Source organism: Malus sylvestris, chromosome 9 (genome assembly GCF_916048215.2).
Source record: "Malus sylvestris chromosome 9, drMalSylv7.2, whole genome shotgun sequence".
NCBI classification, from domain to species: Eukaryota; Viridiplantae; Streptophyta; class Magnoliopsida; order Rosales; family Rosaceae; genus Malus; species Malus sylvestris.
In genome coordinates, this window is record NC_062268.1 from 1,164,836 (window position 1) to 1,178,035 (window position 13,200).

General features: G+C 36.4%; 1 protein-coding gene and 1 pseudogene across 1 annotated transcript; both read right to left on the bottom strand.

The window, feature by feature from the left end:
* Positions 1-684: 684 nt before the first annotated feature.
* Positions 685-5,308, bottom strand: LOC126582924 (uncharacterized membrane protein At3g27390-like). Its single transcript, XM_050247151.1, has 11 exons — positions 5,026-5,308; positions 4,766-4,943; positions 3,704-3,812; positions 3,358-3,553; positions 3,109-3,245; positions 2,591-2,879; positions 2,168-2,274; positions 1,942-2,080; positions 1,567-1,762; positions 1,215-1,458; positions 685-1,128 (listed from the first exon to the last, which is right to left on the bottom strand). Exons 2-11 carry the CDS (start codon positions 4,857-4,859, stop codon positions 870-872), a joined length of 1,770 nt encoding a protein of 589 aa, XP_050103108.1. The 5' UTR covers positions 4,860-4,943; positions 5,026-5,308; the 3' UTR covers positions 685-869.
* Positions 5,309-5,901: 593 nt separating this feature from the next.
* On the bottom strand, positions 5,902-10,381 carry LOC126583973 (protein LOW PHOTOSYNTHETIC EFFICIENCY 1, chloroplastic-like; annotated as a pseudogene).
* Between the last annotated feature and the right edge of the window lie 2,819 nt (positions 10,382-13,200).

Sequence of the window (13,200 nt, forward strand, 5' to 3'; positions counted from 1 at the left end):
ATGTTCTAACTGTGTTTGCCAAAATGATTATCGCTCTAAAGGGCCAAGCCAATAAAACTCCCTGCTTTGCAAGGGTCGGGAGTAATGTCTATTGTACACAACCCTACTCTGGATGTACAATATAAAAAGGTCATTGCTCTACTATAAAAAAATATATAAAAATATATAAAAAAAACTAATGAAAAAGGCTTGAAAACTTTGAGTTTTAACAATATGGACAAAATAAAGGGAAAAGTGAATAGTACTAGGTTTGACTTTTTAGTGTAAAAATGTGATTTTTCGTTAAAGTAAACAGTATCGCGAGCTTTTCGTTAAAACTCTATAAAAATTTCAAGAGTCAATACTCATAAATTATTAGTTCAAAAACTAAAGCTCTTATTGGATCAAAATTGAAGAACGATGACACCACGTGGACGTTCAGAATGATTGTGGTGGAATATGGGGATCGTTGGAGAGCTTCTAAAAGGTTCAAAGACATTTTGTGACCATCAAATCGCTTTTGATTATGTTTGACAAAAATAAATTTTTAAGCGCTTATTGGTCATGACAGTGTTCCTAAGTGCTTTCTCATGAAGTATAATTAAAGTACTTTTTAACGAAATCATTAGTGCATTGTTGTTTAATGAACTTTGAATAAAGGAAATATTGAGTTAGGATTCGAAATTTCGAACATAGAACTTCGGGTGCTGCGTTAATGCGCTTCTAATTTCTTAAATCACAAAATACAGTACATGAAAAAATACGTGTATTTGTATACGGTACACGCGAAAATACATTCTTGGGTGTATCCGAACCATGAACAAGAAGGTAAATCTTTGAAGAATGAACAAGGATATCTCTAAAAACAAAACTACTTGTAACACAATTCACTATGTGATTGTCAGGTCTCTTACGATCCCCGACTCTGGATCTGTCCCATGGTTGCTTGTTTTTGTAAAACTAAAGGATTTCTGGCTGAAGAGCTGGGTAAAGGCACTCTTTGATCTCGGAACTGTTTTAGGTCCATTGCTCGATTTGCTGCTACCGTTACTATGCTGTGCAAGATCATCGGAGATGGTTTTGACAAGATTCTCAAATCGACGCCTGAAAGTTGGATACCTCGAGATAGATTTAGTGATACCTTGGAGTCTGCATGACAGGATAAGCTGGACAAATCATAAAAGCGAACGGGGAAAAATCAAACTCTGTAATACGAGAAAAAATTGCATCAGTACCTTCGAGCCAATGCATCAAGTTCAGCCTGTTTCCGCTCTGATTCAGGTGGTGAGCCAATGTTCGATTGTTTCAACCTCAAAGGATCCCCAGTCAGCAGAACTAATTTGCAAAGGTAGGCCTCTTCCGCTTCAGAAAGGTTTTCTGCTCTTATCTGGTCCTTGATGATCAACAGCGGATTGAAAAACCAATCAAAAAAAGTGTCTTTCGGTCTGTTTGTGGTAGTTATCTCAGTACCATTGTCACCTGCATCAATCATGTATAAGGTTTAATAATAAGTTGGTAAGAATATCAAAGAAAGTGTTTATTTGGTCTGTTAAGTTAATTGGCGAGGGAAAAAAGAATTTGACTTACTTAACAATATTCCTGATGAATTGGCTTTTGCGGATCGCAGGAGTGTCTGAAGAAGGCAATATGCTGGTAAGCCAATGCTAATGACTCTGCTACCTTGACTGGACTTGGCGTCTTCAAGGTCTTGAAGCGTAATAGTTCCGTCAGCAACCATTTTTTCCCCATGATGTTTACACTCCTTAAATAAACTATCAATTAGCTGCACAGGCCATGAAAGTTGTTCAATGAGCACCGAAACCACGAACAAAATAGGATGTTCTTTCAGAAGTCAAAACTGTGTACTTTAGTCAACGCATCATCAAACGCATCCAGCTAAAATGCAAATTTGGTTCCAGTACAAAGTAGCCCTTAATGTTAAACATAATACATAAGCAGTACCTCAAGGGGCTTTAATTCAATGATAGGAGTAGCGAATGAAGGTGAGCGGGAGGGAGCACCCCGAAAAGAGCCAGGCCTTGAGAAAGAGGGTGTGCGAGAGTTGGTCTGGGGCAATTCAGCCTTCTTTCGGTACTTTGGCCTGTCAGTACAAGAAATCTATTAGATAATATCAAAGTACAAGACAATCCCATATCAAAACTTTAAAGTACAGAGTGCTGACTAGAACCTTGGAAAGCAGGATCCTTCTGGCATGTCAAGGATGTCATTGCAGTATTCATCATATATGGCCAAGGATGCAACGATATAGCAAAGCCCCAACCAAAATGAGGATTCCTGTAACACAAAGGTCATAAAATATCTTAATACTCGCAATCTACGTCACATGGACATAAGAAAAATCTCCGCTTCTGAATTGGTATCAAGATCCCGTTATCAGATATGCATAGTTATTGCGTTTCCAAGTGGGGAAATGTTATATATTTTCTCCAGTTTCAAACGTGTTTGACTCAAGCTATACATATGAATAACATACTCATTCAATCTAAACACATTTCATATCCTAACAACACAAAAAAATATCTGAATATACAGAGATGTACACAAGTTACATCAACTAAGTATGTCAGAGGAAAAATGAGCAATGAATAACCTGGTAAACAATCACTCCAGCGTAAGCACCAAGAAAGATACCAGCCACAATTGACGCCAACACTGCCCCAACAACAGCCAATGGCCAGACTAGGATAGCAAGACCCGCAAATGGAACACATATTGTTTCCAAGAAAGGGCCTTCTCGACCTATAAGGTCATGAAACAAACGGTGCCACCCCTTGAAGAGCATGTATGGGCATTTGCATATGGCAATAAATGAGATCACTGGCATATCAACCAAGAAACCAAGGACTGCTAATATAACAGCCCCAGGAAGATATAGCACCCTGCAAGAAAGTTGAAAAAGTTCCTGGTCAGACGAAAAGAATGATCATGATGGATAGGTCTAACAAAAAGATAAACAGCTGGACCACAATAGCAAAAACAGATGAAACTGAAGTAATAAGGACACTTATCATATATTACTCCTTCATCATTAACTTGTCTGATTGATATTCTAATAGAAACACAAATAAGAAAGCAGTAGATTTTGAGAGGCAGAGCAAAACAACATACCTAATCTCATAATATTTTGCGCCCGGGGGACCTTCTTGTTGCAGGTCATCCATAAGTGAGAAGTAAGTGTAGTAAAAAAAATCCCTGGTATCCCTCACAATATTGAAGCACCTTTTGACAGTGCTCCAAGTTCCATCCTGAAACATGTTGTGAAAGATAAATCTCTGTTATGGAGGCAACAGGAGAAGAATGATTGGCAAGGAACAAGAACAACATAATTATGATACAACATAAAAATTGAAGACATACATAAAAGCAGTGGTACAGTTTATCGGTCTTCCCTTCTCCAACAGCTTCAAAAGTTCTCATTATTGGTGAAAAAAAGCCAAATGCTGCTCCACCCAAAATACTACCAACAATCCCAACCACTGGCCACAAGATCAAGACGATAGGTAGTACACATAAGCAGTTAACAATCTTCAGAACTGGCCCTAATCTCTTGGACCTGAAAAATATATATGCAGATATATAAAAAGAAGAATCATGAGGAAGGTATTCTTATGGTTTTGCGGCTTTAAACACAACATGAGAACGAGATTTGAGAGAGATAACTAATGAAACATAGAAATTTGAAGATAGAGGCCAAGGAACACACCTCAAAACGCAATAATAGGTCCACACAAAGTGTATTGGCCAAAGACCCAGTATGATACCGGTGTTTCCGACTGTCATGATAAGGCATATCAACGGGCAGAAAATGATACCTGAAACAATACTTGGATATTAGGTTTAACACGCATTCCTGATATCATACTCTTTCGAGCAATGTCTCTTAACTAATAAATCAACTCCTGATATCAACATTAACATACCATTTCAAGATTGAACGCCGATTCTAATTTCTCAAAGCAACATTCTAAAAGGGGTGTATTCAATTGGGAATTTAAGAAATTTTAGTGGATTTTTATAGGGGAACTTTAACGAAAAGCACCCGGTACTGTTCACTTTAACGAAAAACCACATTTTTACACTAAAAAGTCAATCCTGATACTATTCACTTTACCCTTTATTTTGTCCTTATCATTAAAACTCAAAGTTTTCAAACATTTTTCATTAGTTTTCCTTTTTTATAGAGTTTAATTGATTTGTAGAGAATTCATGTAAAATTTTGATTCAATTACCTCAAAATCTCTTGGGAAGAGGTGAGATTTGTGGATGCTTAAATTACACTACGAAATCTCTCCAATTCCCTCTAATTCCTCAACTTTTTCAAATTCTTTCAAATCAAATTATAATTGAATACATCTAGAATGTTATAAACTTCTTTAAAATCCTAATTGAATACACCTGGATTTCTAAGGATTTTAATAAACTATCTTAAAATCTTGATTGAATACACGTTGAATTTCAAAGAATCACTTAAATTCATAAACTATCTTAAAATCCTGATTGAATACAAATTGAATTTTAAAGAACCACTCAATACTATCCACAAGGCCGATACTTTTTATTACATGGAATGGATTCAAAACAGCCAAACAACTGCCAAGCCCGGAACGAGCAGAAGACATTCGACAAAAGGGAAACGAAAATCAAGAACCCGGGTTGTAAAATATTCATGAAAAAACAACATAAAAGTTTCAAAAGGTTATCAATTCCCCATTAAAACTCAGAATTTAATCGAGAAAACAACCACATAAATCAGTTTTTGAGTTACCTTTAATGTTGCCAAGAATCAGAAGCCCTATGAAGTAAGGAAGAAAACAGATGAAGTTCCACAAAGAAGCCCAAACCCCCCTTGGAGGTTCCATCTTCCTTCTTACTCCTCAGTCCTCACCAAACCAGATCTTCAAAAATCAATACAAACTCATCTCATATTCCACTCCAATTCCGACCTGCAGGCAGTAAAAATTCAACCTTACTGACAGAAACAGTAAAACAAACCAATAAACAACAAAACCCAGTTCAGAAACTTACCCAAAATCTGTGATTCACTCTTCTTCTGGCTTCAAGTTTTGATTTTTGAACCTTGGAGTTGAAAAATATGAACATTAAATAGTACGAAATCACATGGGGTTTGTGATTTGTGAAACGATATGAAGGCGGTTGAAAAAACGTTTCGAATTGGTGGGAGGATTGTGAATGGTGGCGGGTACCGTCCAGGAATCAGGAGGAGGAGCTGGAGGAGGATGATGCTTAAGCCATATTTTACTTTTTATGTTTCTGTTCACTTCAAAGCAAAGCAACAAAAAATAAATACGAAAAATACAATAAACAATTTGCACAAAGAACGAACACTACACAATGACTCGGACAACGCAGTCGCGTATTACCATAAGTAATTTTATTTTCTTTCCTTATTTGATACAAAGTTACAAACGATACTGAAAAAAAAAAAGAGAGTAGAGAGTTAAATTCGAGGCTCAGAGAGTAGAGAGTGAATAATTTTAACTCAACTACAAGTTTCGTGCCACTATTAATAGCAAGTAGTATATTGTATGGCTGATATCGATATCATCTTAATAAGTTGCTCATAATGTTGCATTATATTCGTTCGTAACACAAATATGCCGTTTTGTATTGACAGCAAAAAGTCTAAGTAGTGATTTTTGCAAACCCATTTTTAAGTAATGCACACCACTCTAATACTTAGAAAAACTAACAACAACTACAAAATCAAACGTTGTCTTACTAAGTGAGATTGACGGTATGAATTTTAGAATGACACTGCACTCAGACTAAAAAAAAAGTGCCTCATTTCCCTAGTGTAGATTTGTTATACTAATAATTATTTATTTTTTTTTTAAGTAATAACGTTATTTGAGAACATTTTCCGACTTAAATAATTTGAGATTTTCAAACCAAAACAATATTTTTATAGATTTGATATATTTGTTTAGACAAAATCCAATCTACAGGCTCCACACACTTACCCAAAAGCATGTGAATTGATGTGTCCACGACAAGAATTTTGCTTGCAAATTGCAATAAACAATAATATTCTTTTCTAAACTGTCTAAAATTCCATCAATACCCCCTCTTAAAACGGATAAGGCCTTACTCGCGCTCTATAGTGGCCATGTATTCCTTCCATTTTAATTCTCCGAATTCTTCAATTACCTACGTTCAACCAAAAATTGAATAGTCAGAAATTATTTTGATGTTCACTTTCATCTTCACCTCCTTATGTTCATCTTCTTCCATGATCACTTTCTCGTGTTCATCCTCTTTTCTCTTCTTCATCCCTCTCTCCAGCTTCAGAATTGAAGGATGCGGAAAATTTGGATGAAAGGATCCGAAGAGAATCCTAATCCCTCCAATTGAACCTAAGTTTTGGCATCCGATGAAATAGCAGTACTGTTGGTTAAACATAACAACACGCATCTGTCGAAATCTCAGTTGCTTTTGCGTGCCAACGAAGGTGAATTTTGTATCTCTTTTTTCTTTTGGGTCGTTGGTCGTTGCCAACGCAGGAGTTTAGACCGGGGCCAAATGATTGGACTTTATCTGGAGATTGCCTAATGCTCAAGCGTCCAATTCTTGCTACTCCTTTACAACGGTGGTAACTTGCAAGCATCTTGATCCTGAGAAAAAAAAAAAATACTTGCTTAATCAAGAAATTCTTAGGTCTTGTGTCACCCATGTAATCACACATACAAAGATACGAGTTTTGTATTGGGATCCTATACATCACTATAACGTGATTCACCAGCAGCTGAACCAAATAATTTCTTTGCTTGGTGGCATTTGTTAACCATCCAATAAAAGGAAAGAAGTATTCACTAACTTTTAAGTACCTTGAATCCTTTACCTGTTTTTCTTGTTTTCTTTTTATACGAATGATAATTACAATAAATTATCTAAATTAGATGAAACTAGACTCGAACTTGAGTACAAAAAAGAGCACGCTGCTCTAACTGCCAAGTTAGCTTAAAGTCCATTCAATTACAATAGCAAATTAACGCAAGTTACCAACAAGAAAAATAAATTAAATAATTATTTGTCTTTTGAATTATAAAAGAATAATTATCACATAATTAATTGCAAGATGTCATGTTTACCAATAAAAAAATTGTTATCATGTCAAAATCACCCTCTTCTTTAAGGAAGCAGAAGATATTGATAAGGTAGAGCGAGATTCTCTTTCGATCTCACTGTCCTGAGCACAATGACCAAAAAATTCAAACCACTCAAATTGAATTTGACAGTTTTTGTTAACCCATTTCGCCGGCCCACTCCATACAAACCAATACCCAAATCTCTCTCTTGAACAATCCTGACTTTCTGATCATCGGACTCTCAGACAGTGAGGTCCGAAGAGGATCTCAGCTCGTTTAGATAATCCAGCATTGTACACAAAATATTCTCTCTTTTTTTTATTATTATTCTTGTTACTTTAAACACAATAGAATCCAGATATTATTCTTCTACTTAACTTCCACCATATATTGCTGTAAGGGTTTCCGCCATATATTCCTTCTGGCACTTCAAAATGATCATTAATTAGCATCTAATCTATATTACTATATTCAAATCTTTAATTTGCTGCAGGGAAAATGCTAAGGAGACCACGTTCACTTGTATTACGTTGTATGAACTCTCAAATAGAAGAATAAATGTAGTCTCCGTAGCATTACAGCGTTTGACACAAGGAAGAAGTTTATCCACGTTGTAAGCAGAAAACGGACTGAATTTATACGAGTTGGATGTATTTGTTACAATGTAATCATGGGAGGTATACAGAGACGAATGAACAAAAATCAACGGAAAGTTCATACTTTGTAGTAACGAATACCTGGTTGTTTTGTGTCTTTACAGCGTTTATTTCTTCGTTATCAAATGTTTTTGCATCTCTTGGGAGTTGTGAAACTTCTGAATTTTTATGAAACTTGGCTGGAAGTGTTCCTACCTTGCCCGTTCACCATTCTCTCTGGTGGGCGTTCCCCTAAAAGTCTTACATCAATGTTAGCTCCGGATTCCAGTGAGGACTGAACCACTGTGTCATAAGCTTTTGAAGAGAGGGCAAGGCGTTGAGTTCGAGCTCTCAAATATAGCTCATATGCAAGCCTTGGCTTCCCTTCCTTTGCGAGAGCCTCAATCATCATTTCGTATGTGACATGGTTTGGAGGGATGTTCTGAGCTTTCATGCGGTCAAACCAATCGTATGCAGCACTGCTAAAACCATTTCTTGCAAACCCACTGATAATGGCATTGTATGTGACAACAGTTGGCTCAATGCCTGCTGAAACCATGTCATCAATGATGGCATCTACCATGTTAGGTTTTCCATGGCCACTGAAAATCGAAGCCATAGTTGTGTAGGCATACAAGTTTGGCTTCAGACCAACCTTAAGCATATGTTCCCAAACCTGACGGGCCTCATCGTAGCGCTTACCCTTCTCGAGGGCACTAAGCAATGCCACGTAAGAAAGGATTGTGGGTTTCTGACCTTGCTCCACCATTCTCTTAAAAATTTTGACAGCAGCAGAAGTTTCAGCAGCCTTGGAACAGGCAACAAGAACCGCATTCCATTCCTTACTTCTTGGTTTAAGCCCCTTCTCTTCCATCTTGTTGAGCAACCTAACACCCCATTTCCAAATCGCTCTTTTTCTAGCTGCACTTAGCAGAACATTAAAGTGAGATACAATCAATTCATATGACATGTTATTTGGCTGCGGCCCCTTGTCCAACATATCCTCATAAATCTCCAAAGCTGCCCACCATTTCTTAGCCTTCCCCATCAACCAAATCGTATGGTTACACACGGCTAAACTTATGTCAGAATGCTTTTCTCTTATCCTACTATACAAATCTTTTGCTACAATATAATGTTCTTCGCGGGTACAAGCCCACAAAAGGCGCTCGTGCTCTGCCCTACCAAGTGGAACCCCAGCAATATCCATCTCTGTTAGCAGTTTGAGCACATTGGTGGTTAAGTTATCATCCCTCACAAGCCACCTTCGCATCACTTGGTAGCAAACGCGTTTTGTAAAGTTCTCAAGCTTCACAAACTCCTCTTCCCAGTCTACATCAGCATCTTTACCTATATGACCTTTACGATAATTTTCTCTAAACTCAACAAAGAACTTTAAAGCTCCATTCCCATCTTGCATTCGTTGATAAGCCAACAATGCTGTGGAGTACGATACTGAAGATGGAATCAGGCCCTTCTCTTGAATCTCCTCAAGGACATGAAGGGCCTCCATACTTTGTCCCCGTTCAATGTAAATCGCCATTTTAGTGTTGTAAGTTACAACATTCGGTACCACCCCTTCCCTAGTCATATCGCTCAATACCTTGTCAATTTCTCCGAATTGTCCAGATTGCTTCACTGCACCCAAAAGACTGTTATATATGAATAAGTTTGGGGTAACGAAACCATTAGTTTCTTCCTTCTTCCTCTTAAGCCACTCGACAATAGCAAAAGCGGAATCCATCAATCTGTCTCTTCCGAAACCCCTGATAATGGATGAGAATACTTGAAGGGGCAAATCACCCTTGTCCTTCAGAACCTCTTCAACATCGTCAGCTGTTTTCGCAAACTGTAAGCTTAGCGCCAGCGCACGCACGTCAATCTTTTCATTTCTCTGTTCCCAATTCTCTCCTTGACCTCCTATCCCTATTCATCATCATCATTACCATCACGGCCCTTCCTTCCATCCACATTTCGATGAGCAACAACACCCTCACCCTCGCATTCACCCGACAACCTATTTTCCGGATTCGCTTCCTCCACAAGAACCACATTCCCAATTGCTTGCTTCTCCAATGCCCATGCTACCACAAACGAATCGCCAAATGAACCCTTCTTCGGCTCACAAAACCGAGCAAGTTTAAGTCTAGAGTGCCCAGAGAAGCACCCACATGCGAAACCAAATTTTCTGCTTCCATTGAAACCCTCACTCCCAAGTAAAACGTCACCATTTCCACCATTACAAACAGGAAAACCCACAACTTCAATCTTTTTCCTCCTACTTCTAGTTCTAAATTTACAAGAAGAACCAAGTTCAAATCCAACCTGGGGTACTTCCCAAGTGACTAAAGCTTGCATTTTTTCAGATATTTTTACAAGAAACCATACCAACCCGGAATTGAAATTCCTATGAAATTATATAATTTCCAGCAAAGTTTGCATTTTTACAGAATTCCCAGCTACTGCAAGAGATGGGGACATACCTGAACTCCTGATTGAAAAGCAGAAGCCAGATAAATATGGATAATTTTGGAGCTTTTGGTGGAAGTGCTTATCAAAAGCAAGTAAATTTCTGAAGTGGGTTTGATCTCATTTCGCAGTGGTGCTGTGGTTTTCTCACAACCATTCAATTGAAATGCGATCAGTGGTGAGCTGAAAAATCAGTAAAAAACAACTGGAAAATGTTGGAAAAATTGGGCCTAATGTTCTTCAGAAAGTGGCCCTATACTTTTCTATTTAACATTGGGCTTAACGTTTCCATTACATATTGGGCCTATTTCCATTTGAACTTGCGCTTCACATTAATGATGAGTCTTATTCTTATTTTATTTACAATTGGGTAAATATTTATGGAAATGCTTTTAAAGGCAGGCAATATGTGTTACGATGAATTACAATTTTTTTTTTCTTTAAAAGGGGATAACTGGTGGCAAATTATAATTTTTCATTGTTTTCGGGGCTGGAAGGAATTAGTTAAGAATTCCACTTTATCCGTAATTACGATTAAGTAGATTTACAGCTTATAATGTATCGAACCCAAGATCTCTTATTTTTCTTTAAAAAGCTATTATTCGCACTTTTTTTTACTGAGTCACTTGTCTCAATGAAGTTAAATAAAACATCATTACATACGTGTAAGTTAAATCTGAGAATTCATCAAACTAATTAGAAACCGAGTGCTACTATAAGACCATCTGGTCGAGCGCTAAAGATAGAGTTGAATATTTGCAAAAATGTTTGTGCATTGATCATTTCATAAACATGAAATGAATTTGAGACCTAAACCCCATATATGCCATTGTTCTTATGATTCGATTTTTTTTTTCTCTTCTTTCTTTTATACACTTTTTAATTATGTTCTTCCAAAATTTTCTTTTAATAATTTTACCAAGAAAAATAAGATTAGTTGAGGTTATTATTCATGGGAAGCAAAATAAAATAGGATTTAATAATGTGGATATGTTCCTAATAAAATAATGACACCTTTTTTTTTACTGTTAAAATATGTTAATAATGCAAGAACAAGAAGGGTGGTGTCAGTGTGATTGTTTGACAGTGGTTGGAAAACTAAATATTATAAATAGCAAGCAACTCAAGCACGGAGAGATTTTTCAGTGTATTAATAATACAGTTAGGTATATTAAGTGTCATAAAATAATTGAAAAAAAACTTAATTGTTCAGGTGTTCAACCACTTGTATTTGTTTTATGGTATTTGATTTGTGCAACGGTCATGTTTTTAGTACACTGAAAATCTCTCGTATGCTTGGAAGCCGGGGAGAAAGAAACTCAATAATTCATTTAATGCGCATAAAATCTGTTAGCTAGCTATATGATATATTCTTCCCACATTGGCATGCCAAACAAGAAGCAAATATGATGGGGTGCGTGAAAGAATCAATCTTGTGCTCAATGTTGTGTTGCATGCTTGATTTTTCATTATCACTTTTTGTAGTTTTGCATGGGCATGCATATAGCTTGCTCGATCGATCGATCTTCACAGCACTTTATCATATAATTAAGGGTATATAATCTTTCAAAATCTCTATCATTTCGATACGTACTTTTAAGGAATATATGATTGTTTGTTAAATCGCTCTTATTAGCATATATCATATTTTTTTATTACCACATTTGTACTGGCTCTTTCACATAGATAGAGTTCATCCTAACACATGTGGATCTCATTCTCATCTGTAGTATAGAAGTGGTGCAAAAGTAGTATAAAAAATGTGGTAAGTGTAGCTTACTCAATTCACTATTTTAAATGAAAATTGAATACATTAGACTATACCATGTGAAAAAGAAAAGAATACAACCACATGGCATTACTAATTCATATTTCAAATAAAATTCGTGTTCTAACATTAGTGAGTAAACTAGGTATAGTAACACAACATGACAATGTGACAGTCTGATTATTAAGATTGGACATTTAAAAAAAGCAAAGATACAAGTAATGACCAAATGATTCGCTTGAAACGGTGCCTTGTAGCCCATACTAGGTTGCTACACATGCATGTATGAGAGAAGAGGCCCCATTTAAACTCTAATTCATAGTATATATGCATCGTGTGATGATTAATTCTCTAAAGTCCAAAACCTATGAGTTCATGTAATATATTTCTTCTTCTACGATCCACATGTGGGGTGTCAAACCTTGTGCATGCAACCTTTGTTTCTCTTATCCGACGTCCACCATGTGCTGGTATGGACATCAATTTGTCACTTTCGTGAATGCTCACAAAACAAACTTAATTGTCATTATCAAAGATGATTAACAAATTACAAAAAACAATAAGCTTAATTAGCAACTCCATAACCGCTGCGGCTAATTAACAGTTGGCTTACAGGCTAACGGAATAAGTTATCGACTCCATGATTTAATTAGTGAATCTGCTTTTGATTACGGCTACTTATCCTTTAATTTAGGACGATTAAAAAAATTATGGTTAGCATTATATTCTGAATTGGACGAGGAAGTATTCAATGTTCAACACATTTGGACATGGTTGAAAGAAAGAGGAGAATTTTTTAGTTCGATGGAAACATGACTTAGGTATATCAATTGTCTTAATATAAGTGGTTGAAAAGATAACTTCAAGTATTCAACTACTTGTATTATGATACTTAATATATCGGATCATATTCCAGACATGCTTATTAATCTCTCAAAAAAGAGGAGATAGAATATAATTATTGTATAGGCTCCCTTGCATGTGGTTTGATGCCCTAGAGAGATTAGCCAACCACCCAGAAGAAAAAGTAAACCCAAAGGAAATCTTAAGCACCCACCTAACTGATAAACATATAAACCTAACAAAATCACAAATTACGGATGAAGACAAAAAAGCTAGCTTTACTCATTTTCAATTTAATTGAACATATTCCATACGCCACATTAATTTGAGATCTATTTTTCATTTTTAAAGAGATCTATCAATTGGCTCTCAACATGCT

Bases quoted from the DNA above. Each gene is read 5' to 3' on its own strand.
- LOC126582924 (XM_050247151.1), bottom strand. From the start codon at position 4,859: ATGGAACCTCCAAGGGGGGTTTGGGCTTCTTTGTGGAACTTCATCTGT. The intron at 3,246-3,357 runs GTATGTCTTCAA...AACATGTTTCAG, and splicing joins AACTGTACCACTGCTTTTAT to GATGGAACTTGGAGCACTGT. The intron at 1,763-1,941 runs GTACTGCTTATG...TGGCCTGTGCAG, and splicing joins TTGAATTAAAGCCCCTTGAG to CTAATTGATAGTTTATTTAA.